At 36.8% G+C, this 13,350-nt stretch overlaps 1 protein-coding gene across 4 annotated transcripts in view; it reads left to right on the top strand.

The window, feature by feature from the left end:
- Nucleotides 1-13,350, top strand: part of XRCC5 (X-ray repair cross complementing 5) — a 43,803-nt gene that overhangs the window by 13,907 nt on the left and 16,546 nt on the right. For all 4 annotated transcript variants that reach the window (XM_422072.8, XM_046943716.1, XM_046943717.1 and 1 more), the window contains 7 exons: nt 1,332-1,394; nt 2,633-2,770; nt 4,098-4,188; nt 5,408-5,541; nt 7,532-7,728; nt 11,452-11,542; nt 13,012-13,081. In XM_422072.8, coding sequence (XP_422072.5) covers nt 1,332-1,394; nt 2,633-2,770; nt 4,098-4,188; nt 5,408-5,541; nt 7,532-7,728; nt 11,452-11,542; nt 13,012-13,081 — 784 coding nt within the window. The remainder of the gene's footprint in view (nt 1-1,331; nt 1,395-2,632; nt 2,771-4,097; nt 4,189-5,407; nt 5,542-7,531; nt 7,729-11,451; nt 11,543-13,011; nt 13,082-13,350) is intronic.

Here is a 13,350-nt window from a genome sequence, read left to right as displayed (position 1 = left end):
ATGGAATTATTTAGAAAGGTTGCAGGATTAAAATAATATTGTACATATTATGATATCAGGAGGTTTTCAATTACGAGTAGAATTTTCAAGACATTTGCTTTCCTTATGTTTTGGCTTCTGAATTTTATTGTTTGAAGTCGTGTTACTAACACAATTCAAATGTATGTTTTATTTTAATTTAATTTTATTAAAAAAAAATAATAAAAAAACTTTGGAGAAAAGATAACTAGAGAAACTGGAACAGCTCCGTATTCATAATTAAAGAAGGAATAGAACCACCTCATATTATTTCCTTAGTTATTCACATCCCTCAGGAAAAAAAGATCAGAGGCCGCTTAAACTTTGATTTTTAATTTATAAGCAATGCTGTGTAAAACAAAAAATAATACTTGATAATATTACAAAGGACCCATTTCTTTGGCAAACAAAAAAGGTACAGTGATGCACACTTCAGATATTTATATGGAACATACAAATGCCTGAGCCTTTTAAGACAGAAGGGCAAAGAATAATTGAAGGCAGAGTAAATCGAGTTCAAGAACTGTGCTGTAATATGTTAAACAGATCTGCTGTGGTCTAAGTTGTCACTGACTTCAACAGCATTATGCTAATTTGCTAAATAATGAAACTGTCAGGTTTAGAGCTCATATAATTTGGTGGGATTTTATTTAACAAGGAAAGATGATTTTCATAAGTGTAATATGCATTCTTTGACAACTGTTCCACTATTGCAGTGTTTCTCTGGGTGTGTCTCAGCCTCTGCAGCTCTGGTTATTGGAGCAGTGCCCAGTAATGACACTTCTTTTTTTTCAGTCAGCCGTGTTCATAAACAGCATACACTGCTAACAGAAGTGCTGCTTTGCCAGTACAGTTGTAAATAATACGCAATGCTCTTAAACTAGCTTTGTTAGTTAAGGATGTAACCTTCTTCTGTTCCTTTTTCATTTATTTTTGTTAGCAAAATTTTAATAGAATAGACGTAGCATAGTGCCAGTTAGGTTTAGGTGTTTTGTTAACTACTGTGGCTTTCCATGCTGACTTATTATTGGATGTTATCCAGACTCACAATAGCTACGAGTACTATAGCCTCCTATTTCTGCCAATTGATAGGAAGGATATGGGAATATTTTGTGGAATATGACTGAATATCCAAAATGAGTGAAAAATGGAAATATGGAACATACACAAAGCCTTAACCACTATGCACAGTGCATAGGTTCCTTGGCATCTCACTTGAGTAATGTTTTGGTTGTTCAGGAATTTACTTGGTCTGGGAACGTTAATAACATTTGTTTTACATCAAGCTAACCTCTGACTGTTTCAATCTGTAGATCCAGAGGCACTGTTACATGGGCAACCAGGTTCTCAAGGTCTTTGCAGCGAAAGATGATGAGGTGAGGTGAACTCAACTTTAATACTGAAAGTAATTTCAAAGAATCAGAATCATTAAGTCTGGAAAAAACATCTTAAGATCATCTAGACCAACCATCCACCTACTACTAATATTGCCGACTAAACCATGTCCCTTCAGTACCATGTCTACATGTTTCTCGAATGCCTCCATGGATGGTGAATCAACCACCTCTCTGGGCAGCCCATTCCAGTGCCTGACTACTCTTTCAGAGAAGTAGTTTTTCCTGATATTCAACCTGAACCTCTCCTGGCGCAGCTTGAGGCCATTCCCTCTTGTCCTGCCACTAGTTACCTGGGAGAAGAGGCCAACCCCCTTCTCACCACAACCTCCTTTCAGGGAGTTGTATAGGGCAGTAGGGTCTCCCCTGAGCCTTCTCTTTTCCAGACTAAAATCATCTCAGTTCCCTCAGCTACTCCTCATAAGGCTTGTGCTCCAGACCCCTCACCAGCTTTGCTCTCATTATCTGGACATGCTCTAGGGCCTCAATGTCTTTCCTATAGTGAGGGGCCCCAAACTGAACACTGTACTGAAGGTGCAGCCTTGCCAGAGTGGAGTACAGCAGAATGATCACCCTGCTCTTGTGGGCTACAGTTCCTAATACAAGCCAGAATGCCATTGGCCTTCTTGGCCAATTTGCCATGGAATAGAAAAGAGAGCAGTGGTGCTTGAAATTGTTCTTTCTTTTTGCACTGATAAAACAGAAGCATTCTTAATGCAACTTATAGTCTTGTACCATTGTCTATTAAAATGAAAAGTAGTTTGGACCTCAAATGAATATCATATCTCATGAATAAGGAGAAACTTGTAAATATTGTTTGTGCAGGGGCATGGAGAACTTGGAGATGGTGACTAAGTTCATTTTCACACAGACCATTCTACTGTTTAGAACAGACCTCCATACTATTTTAAGCATGAGAAGTAAGAGCATAACTGTAGAACACTGATGTATTTGATTAAGGGTCTGACTTTTTGTCTTGTAACATTTCTGGGAGCTTTTCATGCATAGTGTGAATGGTGGTACATGCTGAATCTAAAGCTGATGCTCGGCTTTGAGTGGACCCACCCTTATGATAGGATTTGAACTTTGTTTCTTTTTCAAAATTTTAATGTTAAAAAAAGTTTTGTGAACGTGAAGTTGCAGTTGAAAGTGCTGTTGAATTCACTGTGGAAGGTATCTTTCAGCACACCAATGAGAACTTGCATGATTTTTTTTTCCAGAATGCAGCAGTTGCTTTTTCTGCCCTTGTTCAAGCATTGGATGAGTTGAATGTCGTAGCTATAGTGCGTTATGCTTATGATAGAAGATGTAACCCACAAATTGGTGTAGCTTTTCCATGCATAAAGGATACATATGAGGTAACTTTTCACCTTTACCTTTTTTTAGAGATACTTTAGCAGTACCAATTAATAAATTATTATAATTGAACCATGTGAATTTGCAGTGTTGTATAACACCAGAAGAAACTACTCGTGTTTTTATGACATAATATCAAGTCTTGGGACAAGCAGGTAACAAATAGTTTTAAGTACGTCTTAGGAAAAAAAAACAAACAGAAAAGTAATAATATGTATCTATATTAATATTCTCTGTATGAGAGATTTGAATAAAATTGATCTGTATTTTAATAATTCTATTTTATTATTCTTGAAATCTCAGTCTGTTGATATCTAGAAGAGGTGTAATCAGATATTTAGACAAGTTACCACTGTTTTCTTCCTGTATTATTAACTACCTCTCAGCGTACTATTCAAAGTTGTACTAGATTCCTTCTTTGACTCTTAACTGCACGTTTATTTCCAGGTTGCTTAGTAATGCAAAGTTCAGGTGTGTAGTTGGCATTTCAGGCATGTCCAGTTACTCTGGTGTCATTAGGATTCTAAGACAACTAAGGAGCTAACAGTTCTTAAACCTGCTGCTTAAATTCAGGTCGAGGGTCAGGAGGAAGTTTATTTACCTAAAGACTATGAAAAAAGATACAATTTCTAGTCTTTTTTTAATTAAAAAAAAAGTAAACATCATATTTGAAATGTTTTTTTTTTTTAAGTTTTGGAAAACCCAAAATGACACAGTTTGTTAGAATCTTTGCTACGTATGTTTCCACTGATCTTTCTTGAGAGACGACTGAAAGAGCTAAATATATATAGCATGGCTAAGCAATGACTAAGGTGGGGGTGGACATAAGTCTTCAGGCTTATGAAGGCTATAAACATAAAGGATGGAAAGGAGTTATTTAGGGTAGTATACACTGGAGGAGGTATTTGAATAAAGGGAAAATTAGCATGAGAATGTCAGAGGAATAATAAAAAAAAAAAAACTTCTTACTTTGAAACACATGATAAAACCTCCCAAATCTTCAGTGTATGGGGTATTTAAAACTTGGCTGGATGGAAGTCTGTGCAAGAAAAAGGTATTGGATGACCTCCGGGGTCTTTATTCAGCCTATAGTAAGTTAAGAGGTTTAGCCATCATTGTATTGTGAAATAATCCTGTATTTTATACTGCTTAGAATGATGTTCCTCTGTATGCATTTTACTGATTTATTTTTACATATATAAGTAAAATTAAAAGATCTAATATCTGTATTTTTATTGCCCTCATGGGTCACTTTGGGATACTTCAACTTTTTTTTAAACTTTATGCTCAGTTTTTTCTTTTTGGATTTTTTCTTGTTTTCTTTCTCAGTGTCTCTTCTATGTGCAATTACCATACATGGAAGATGTAAGACAGTACATGTTTTCATCCTTGAAAAACAATAAGAAATGCACTCCTACCGGTAAGGTAATCCTTTCTTGGGCAACTGGACGACTACTATATTGCTGCTCTTTTAAGACGCTCTAAAGTAGCTAGAATACTTGGCTTTCTGATGAAATTGTATGCCTTGTCATTTTTTGACATAGGGAAAAAAAACCAACACTACAACAGCCCTTTTGAAATAAGTTCTAGTGTTGCCACCTTGAAGTGTGAAACAAGTGTCTAAATTATAGCAGTTCAATTGTGGGCTGAGCAGACCTGAGGGGTTTGTGAACAGTCTTTCTAAGCTGTCTTGTTGAATGAATTCTGGCTCAGATTTTATGATTATTAGTCTCTCAGGATTTCTGTGGCAGACGTTTGAGAGTTTGTCCTCCATAACCCTTGATCTTTGAGCTTCTTTGTGAGACTAACTGGCCAAATCGTGTGGGATCTGCAATATGTGAGTGGTTAGCTAGGATTAGAATAGAGGAATCACTCTAAACAAGCTGGTCCTGCGGTCACTATCTGAACTGTATTTTTTATGCTCTGGTATTTTTTTGAAGCATTGACTTGTGTCCAGATTCAAGGGAGAGCATCTTTGAAGAACTATACAATATGCAGCCATGCAAAGCTTGACTCAATGTTCTGTGGATTTTCGCAGCAATGAGCATAAATGGATGCAGTTTGAAATCACTCCCACTTCAATTTGTAGTGTGATCCATTGAATGGGCATCTGCACATCAGGGTTTTATAGCATGACTGGGTTGTTTCTGAAACATTTTCTATTTACTTGCCTGTAACCAGCAGTTTTGAGAACAGATCTCAAACCTGTCTTACCAAAGCGATAGTTGACTACTGTGAACTGAGTTAATTTGCAATCCTAACATTAAAAATTTTTATTACTTAGTTTTTCAAATGAACTTTTCTCCCTGTTTTCTAAGTGTCCTATAAACCTTCTGTTGCAAATAAAAACAACTTGAAAAAGAAAAATGAAAGCAGAAAGGCAGCAGTAATTGAGGTCTTCAAAAGGAAAGAAGGAACGCAAAAGTCAACCAAACAAAACCCTATAAGCTTTACGACTTTACATTGTAGTCCTTAAACAAAGCAGAGTTTTTGTTACTGCCTGCCATCTGTACTCATTTTGGACATTTCTTGGTCAAAGTTTCACATTCTGAAGAAAAATTTCATTTGTAAATTGTTTAAAGAAATGCATCCACCTGCAAGTGCATTTAATCCGTATTTGTATTTAATTGTTGACTTAGCGGATCAGTTATCTGCGATTGACTCCTTGATTGATTCTATGAATTTGGTTTATGAAGATCACAATGGAGAAACGTTTGAGGACCTGTTTAAGCCCAGTAAAATCCCAAACCCTCATTTTCAAAGGTTATACCAGGTGAGGTCATAAATTATATGACATCTCAAAAAACATTTTCTTAAATCTTTGTTTTCCTGTCTCTTCACATTAGAATGATCTGCATGGTGAAGAGTCCAATATAAAAGCTTTTGTATTTAAGTATAGATTTCCATATTGTCATTGATATAGATTTTATTCCTAAGGTGTCTGATGTCCAGGAAAAAAGGGGAATTACACCTGTGCTGAAAAGTCCACAGCAACATCACAAATACTCAGAGGTACCCAGACCAGACAAGTTAAAACTTGATTGGGAATCTCAACACTGTGCTGGGGAAAATGATGATGCAGCCAGAAATTCAATCTTAAGGTTTTGGGCAAAGAGAAATGCACTGAAAACTGAGAGGGCTTTAGTTCTCCATTATCTATCTAATCAAATCTTGAGCAGAGTCACTTTTCTATTCATTATTTTATTGAGCAGTGATTCCGAAACATATCAGTCTGAGGTAAACTTGATCAGTAATAAATGACTAACGTAGTTGATATTTAAAGTACTACATTGGGGTGTCTGATCTAATACGTTTTATGGGTAAGCAGAACAATTCACACTTCCTGAACATACTGTTTCAAGCTGTCTACATCTTGATTTAAATTCCTTTCATATCATGAAGATTTTCTTTGCAATTGTGAGGATGAGAAACTTAATTATGTCTTGGAATTGAAGTCTTCAAAGGAAAAAAAAAAAAAAGCTTCAGGTTAAATTGATTCAACTTCATCTTGGTTTTACGCCTTGGTTCTGAGGATATCTGCCATCTCAGGTTTCAGAAGTCACGTTCTACTCTGAAAAGCGGGAACAAGTGATGGCTGTGGCTACAGGCTGATCAGCTCTTGCAGCTACGTATGTAGAGATTTCAGATGCAAAAGCCTGTAGAAGACATTCACACTAATGTTTTAATATTGTCAAATCATCTCTGGGTTTTCTTGTTTATTTTTTTGTTGTTGTTGTCTCATAGGAGCCATTACTGCAGCTTCCAGCAAGATTTTTACTCTCTTTCAAAATAATTATCCTTTAAATCATTCCAAGTGTTTCCAAATCAGTAGGCTTGTACCACTGCCTCTTTTTGAAAGTACGCTCTAATATGGATTGGAATCTTAATAGCAGCATGAAAGCACATCAGTATTGATGTGCAGCATATGGTCTGGATGTTCTTTAATGGCAGCTTTTTGGCATAAATAGAAGTTTGTTTTGTTTTTTAAATTAAGGTCGTGGCTGACAGTCGGTGAGGGAGCAAATCTCTCCTGTTGTCCGTTTACTGGGTACTTACCTATACACTTGCATCTAATTCACCCAGTGCAGTGTACTTGGGAAAAAGATTCTCCCGTGTATTTCTATGCATGCGTTTGCATGTGTTGGTATCTGTGTGTATGTGTGTTAATTTTATAAAGCTAGACACACAGGGGTGCCCCAGAGCCTTCTCTGTAGCTCCTGCCATCTGTTCCAATTTATGTTCCTCTGTGAGACCTCTTCATTCCATCACTCTTTTCAAAGCTGTTATGAAAGCATACCTGTGTTCAGTGCCTCACCTGTATATTTTCAACTTATCCCTTATTACTTGCTCTTAAACAAGTGAAAGTTACTCATTATATGCGTGAAGTTTTTTTGACCAAGAAGAAATATTTCCTTTGAGGGACAAGAAACTATGACAGTAACTCGAATGCAAGGCTGAGTTGTATGTCTTGCTGCCTAGTTTTAGACCATTTCTCTCATGTGACTTTTTCCTGGGATTTTCCTGATATCTTTATAGAACATAATACAGCATCAGTGTTCTCATTTAGTTTTATTATTTACATCTGATCACATGATTTTCAGTCCACTTGTGAACTAGAATATTTCTCATCTATGTTAAGGTATTTTCTTTAATATGGAAGATAATACATATGTATCATTTGATGTTAGGTTTATGCTGTATGGGTGTATTACATTAAAAGTACATAACCTGAAAGGTTTCTTTCCTTAAATTGTTTCTTGCAGTGTTTGCAGCATAAGGCTTTTCACCCCAATGAGCCATTGCCACCAATTGAACAACACCTTTTGGAAATGCTGGAGGTGCCCTGTGTGGTAAAAGAAAGGTGCAAGGCTCCACTTGAAAAAGTAAAGGCACTTTTCCCTCTAAAGGATGCTGGCAAGAAAAAAGAAGAGAAGACTGCTCAAGATATCTTTAAAGATGAGTGAGTTGGAAGATTTTCTTAAAAACTTTTTTGCACTTCAGATTATTCTTAAAGAATGTAGCAGGATCAGTCATTTTGCATAAGGAGTTATAAACTGAAAAAATACTGATGCATGGAGAACATTGTGGTAACATAGCATGTCTGGGGTGTTTGGAAAGTAGTGGTGGTCTTACTGCTGTTGGACAAGACATATTGGGATTCAGTCTGCATATTGTCACAAAATCAGAGTCCATCAGGTTGGAAGGGATCTCAGGAGGACTTTGGTTCTACCTGTTGCTCAATGCGGGGTCTTCTATGAGATCTAAACAAGTAACTCGAGACTCCATCCAATCCTGTCTTGAAAATCCATGGATGGAGACTGCACAAACTCTTGGGGCAGCCCTTTACAATGCTTGATTGCATAGTGGTCAAGGAGTTTGTCCTACTGACGTTCTATAAAATAGTTCGAATAGGAGTATCAGAGGGTTCAGCTCAGTACTTAAAACTACCTGTAAGGATAAGTGTTCCTACCAGCATGCTCTATTTAGCTGTTCTACAGCTTTCATTTTGAATACCAAATCAATAGAAGTAAAGCTTAATTATTATCTGCTGTGCAGTGAATGTGGATGTCTTAAAATATTCTGGACTCTTTCTGGAACATGTCAGCAGTTTTTAAGCTAAAATTCTTGGCTCTTGTTAGTGCATGTACTGTGTTTACGTTATTTGTGCTGTAAGTATGAAAAATGCTGAATTGGTACTGCCTTGGTACTGTTTTCCCAGCCAAGTCTATTTTGCTCAAAATCAAATGTACTGAATGCCTATAATATAACTGGCTGGTCCTCTGAGATGTTGGAGAGTTCTCAGCTCCTTTTCCCACCCTTTTGCCATTTTTAGCAGAGTTCTTTCAGCTCAAGGAACAATGTTTCTGAGCCACGGTAAGGCCCTGCTAAGCTGAGTTGATGTGTATCCTGTGCTTTTGGTTGGGTAGAGCCTCCTCAGCTTGTTACCATTGGGAGGATATGAGGTTGGACTTCTTAGGCTGCTCTGGGATAGTGACCACACTTTTTATACAGACTAGGAGACAAATGGCTTTTTCTTTCATTCACTGCTGTGTGTGCCTTTCTTGTCTTGACTGTGAAGTCATACTGATTACATTATGTCATCCTTGCTGTATGCACTTATTGTGTTCTATTCACATGTGTTTATAAATACACATACGTTTATGTATGTGTTTTAAAAAGTAGAGGAAAGTATAGAAACAGTTTTAAAACAAGGAAAAAAAACAACATAGAACTTTGTTCCAATTTCTTCCTAGCTTATTTGAGACTAAAAGCTGTGACACGGTACTGGTAGTTGCTGAAAAATGTACTGCCCCAAAGGCTTCAATTTGACAAGCAGGAAGGAAAGCTGTTTTGGTTAAAAACTGATTTGATTTAGAAGGGAGATGAAAGCAACTATAAAAAGAATTGAATTAGAAATTGGTGTGGGCATTTAAAATGATTTAGGAACAAGAAAAGGATCTGTAAGGGAAGCAGAAGGATAGAGGCTCAACTATGTAACTATCTGTCTGAGAAAAGCTGAGTGACACAATTAAATCACTTAATGAGAAAAAAAATATTCACTTACGGTGGGTAAGGAAATTGTTAAACACCAGTAACAGCTTTGTAAAGCTATCAGATGTAGACAATTTGCACTGAAGAGTTTTTAAAAAGGTGGGTAGAAGTTCTCTTGACAGTTACTTTCTTTTCTAAAAAAGATCTGTGCTGATGGATCTCTTGCATTTGATTTCACCTGGTCAATATCATGATAGGTGACTCTCTACTTAATTTTTAAGTAGAGTGGGTCTACAGCAGCATGAACTTAGCCATGATATCTTAATAGAAATTTTATCAGCATTAATGTGTTTCACTTTTGCTTCCTAAGTTCTATGTAAAATGTATTTTTCTTCTTAGGTAGACTTTGGAGAGGCTGTGCTCTTACCCAGTTTTACATTGTGAGAGGCATCTATCTGAATGTAAAACTGGATATTTTAAACTAATCTTCTATTTTTAATAGAATTTCTATTTCTGAGAATATTTCTAATTATTCTCAGAGTTGTTGCATGTCTCACATCTAAAAAAACACATTGTTAATCAGTGCATTATCAGTCACGGGTTTTAAATGTCAGATCCTTGGTTAGTACAAATGGGTTTGGATTCATTAGTTTCTGCTGTACTGTTCTGCTTAATGATGGCTGTAGGTTAGGACTTAAACACATATTATGTTCTCCTCCTGTATCCAACCCCAAAGCATTTTGAATCAGTAACAATATTGCAGGGGAAGAAGTATTTCAAGACATTGCAAGAGATCACAAAGCAGTTTATGAGGTCAAACCATCTCAACACACACAAGAACTTGTTTTCATGTGGAAGTTCTGAACTCTGTAGTGTTAGATAAGGAGCAGTTTCTCTATTTTATGGAGGGGATACTGGCTGTCCAATACAATAAAGCAACTTGTTCAAGGTCAGCCAGAAAAGAGCAGAGCTGGGAACGAAGCAGGGTGTCTTGCTGTCCTTGTGCTGAGGCATATCCGAAGTCATCACTTCACCTGGAGTGATAAGTAAGGTTATGATGGATGACAGGAGTTGCTGAGGAGATGGATTTTCATTTCAGTAGTGACAAAATTAAGTAAAAAGAACAGAGAAGACCACAGAAACAAAGTGGGATGGACACTGATTGCAAAGCAGGGAGGACTGTGCAACAGAAAGGAAGGAAGGCAGTATGAGTTCTTTCTAATAACTGGCTACTTCGGCAGCATGCAATGCAGGTTTTAAAATCAGTTGTAACCTTGAAGAATGCAGAATGGGGCCCAGTCCTTGATCCCTGTTTTTTTTTTTTGTCCCAAATTTCCAGTTTTTTTCACTGCTGTATTGGAATTTTTCAGAACAACTTTGTTTAGTTTTGGAATTCCTTGAAGGCAAATACTGCAGTTTAGATCACTGAGTGGCTTTCAGTCATTGTTACACTGAAGTTGATTCTTCTCTATCAGTAGCCCATCACACTAAACAGCACAAGACAGTGTCTGATTTCTTTTCTCTTTTGTGATTATGCGGATTCATTCTGTTGCCAAGACATGATCTAAAATCCTGTGAGTTTGGCATTTAAGTTCCTGGTTAAGTCCTTGTCTGTAGCAGAGGATTTGGAACTTGATCTTAAAGGTCCCTTCCAACCCAAACCATTCTATGCTTCTCTGAATATGGGTTATTAGACTCAAAAGTCACTGTGTAAACAGGACATATGGTAGCTATCAGTTCCAAAACAGGAACTTTCAGGTAATTTTTAAAGAGTAAATGGATTTCCTGTTTAAATGTTAAGCATGAATTTGAAAAGAAAATGTAAAAGGCATCCGGTGAGAATACCAAATATCATGTAATATGTGATTTATTGATTTACAGCATGCAGTAAATCAGCAAAGTTAACTCAATATACAGGTTCCACATAAAATAACTGGAGAAAGCCTGTATTTTGAAATGTGCGAAAGAGGTGCATGAATAACATGAATGAGTTCTGTTTCTACTCTCTGCTTGGTGAAGACGATGAAAAATGAAGTGTTGTTTACTGTTAATTTGGGAACAGTTGTATAATGAAGATTTTGCCCAGACTTCAGTGTAATTTTTGTTAATTTACTTGACTCCCTGCTCAGCAGGCAGGAAGGCTTACTTTGTTTTAGTGTGTGTTCATTTTTGTCGCCTTCATTTGCTGCAGTGAAGATGGACCCAATGCTAAGAGAAGGAAAATTGAAGATGAGGAAGATAGCTTTAGCATCATGAAACTTGCTGAAGGCAATGTCACCTCTGTAAGTAAAGTTTTAAAACTCTTTTTATCAAAAGGGAACGTCAATTTTTCTAAGTGTATTGTAGTCAGTATACAGAATTCCTGATAAAGTGTGACATTCTAGCTGAAATAGACATGACTGAAATTTTTCTACTTATAGATTTGACTCTGCTAAATGTTGTAAAGCAAACTTTCTCTGCCTTTAGATCAATTTTAGCATGGGTTTCCATCAACCTTAGATATTTTAGGGCAAAATTCTCCCCCAAAGCTTAAAACTATACAAGGCAAGCCTGTGGATCTGAAGAAAGCAGTATCACAGAGCTGGGCTTCAGTAGTGGAGTTTTATTCTTCTTTCATATATTCTGCCACATAAAAGTTACTTCTCTGTACTTAATCAGAGGTCTTGCTTGATTTTAGAGATTACTCTCTTCATTGGCTGGGATACTAAAATAATACATTTATCTTCATCTAGGTTTCTAGGTTTCTACCTAAGTTTCTACATCTAAGCTAGGTTTCTACCTTAATTTCAAGTGTCATGTAAATGAGTAGGTAAAGCCTGTATAACAACTTCATTAGATTTTTTTTTATCTCATAGGATAAGCAATTTAATATTAATGAAGGTAACTTCACTTGTTTTCAAATGTGCTGCCCTCTTAAGTTCATTTTTGTAAGGAATGATTGAGTTTTAAGAAAGGTGTGGAGCTGTGCCCAATATTCTGTACTCCGAATTATCAGTTTCTGCTATTAGCTGAAAAATGGCACTGCCTGATTTAAAAGAAATGCTAGGAGAGCAAGTAAGTGTACTGAAAGATCTTTCTAAGTGTTACATTGACAGCGAAACACTTCAAATAAAATTAGAAAAGTTTTGGTTTCTGAAAGGAAACAGTAAATACTGTGAATTTTCATTCTAAGGTTATTGCATCCACTTTTCAGTGAACTTTGACATCTGACCTGGCTTTATTTCCTTTGTAAGGTTTCTGCACTTGTATGCAAATATAGCGCTTCACCTTTAAGATGTCAGACTGCTCCAGAAGGAGTAGATGAACTGAGTATGAGCTTTTAATTTTAAGCTTCCTATTGGCTTGGCAAGTCAATGATTCTGTATCCTCATGCCTGGGAGCTCCCATTCCTCATTAAGTGTCTGTCAAGATTTGTGAGAGGTCTGTGCTGCAGAAGGTCTCAAAGCTGAACTAGCAGATAGCTTGAACTACTATGCTTCTGACCTTTAAACCCCAGAGAATATAGTTTGCTTATAAGAGTGCAGTGTAGTAAGCCTAAATTCATCTTACGCATGCCATGACTAACCTTTGCTAGGACTACTGTACATTAACACACACTGTAAAATTCAAGTTTTCAGCATCCGCATGTGAAGAAGTATACCGGTTCTGTTTCCATATTAAAATAAGTAGAAATGTAAAGATTTCTGCTGCCTCCCAAGAAGAAAGAGATGGATATTGGCAGACAGTTCTGTCATTTTTGTACCTTTTGTAGGTTGGCAGTGTTAACCCAGCAGAAGACTTCCAAATTCTGGTGAGGCAGAAAAATGCTGACTTCAAAGATGGTAAGTGACCTTTATCCACCTTAATTATATTTACCAGCATCTTCAGGGCTCAGTAAATGTGATCTGTTTTCCTGAACACAAGTTTCTGGTGTGCTGTGAGATGCTTTGTAGTAGTATACTGCCTAGTTTCCAATGTCATAAAGCGAAGATGGATGTGGTTGTCTCAACACCCTGGTTTGTGTGAGATGGCTCTAGACAGTGACACTGAGGTATCTGAGTAACAGCTTCTGTGTTTTCTAACAGAAGATCTCTTTGCACTGGCAACCTTC

Source organism: Gallus gallus, chromosome 7, assembly GCF_016699485.2.
Source record: "Gallus gallus isolate bGalGal1 chromosome 7, bGalGal1.mat.broiler.GRCg7b, whole genome shotgun sequence".
NCBI lineage: Eukaryota > Metazoa > Chordata > Aves > Galliformes > Phasianidae > Gallus > Gallus gallus.
Note: the sequence above shows the minus strand (reverse complement) of the source record. Positions and strands in the feature narration are given on the sequence as shown.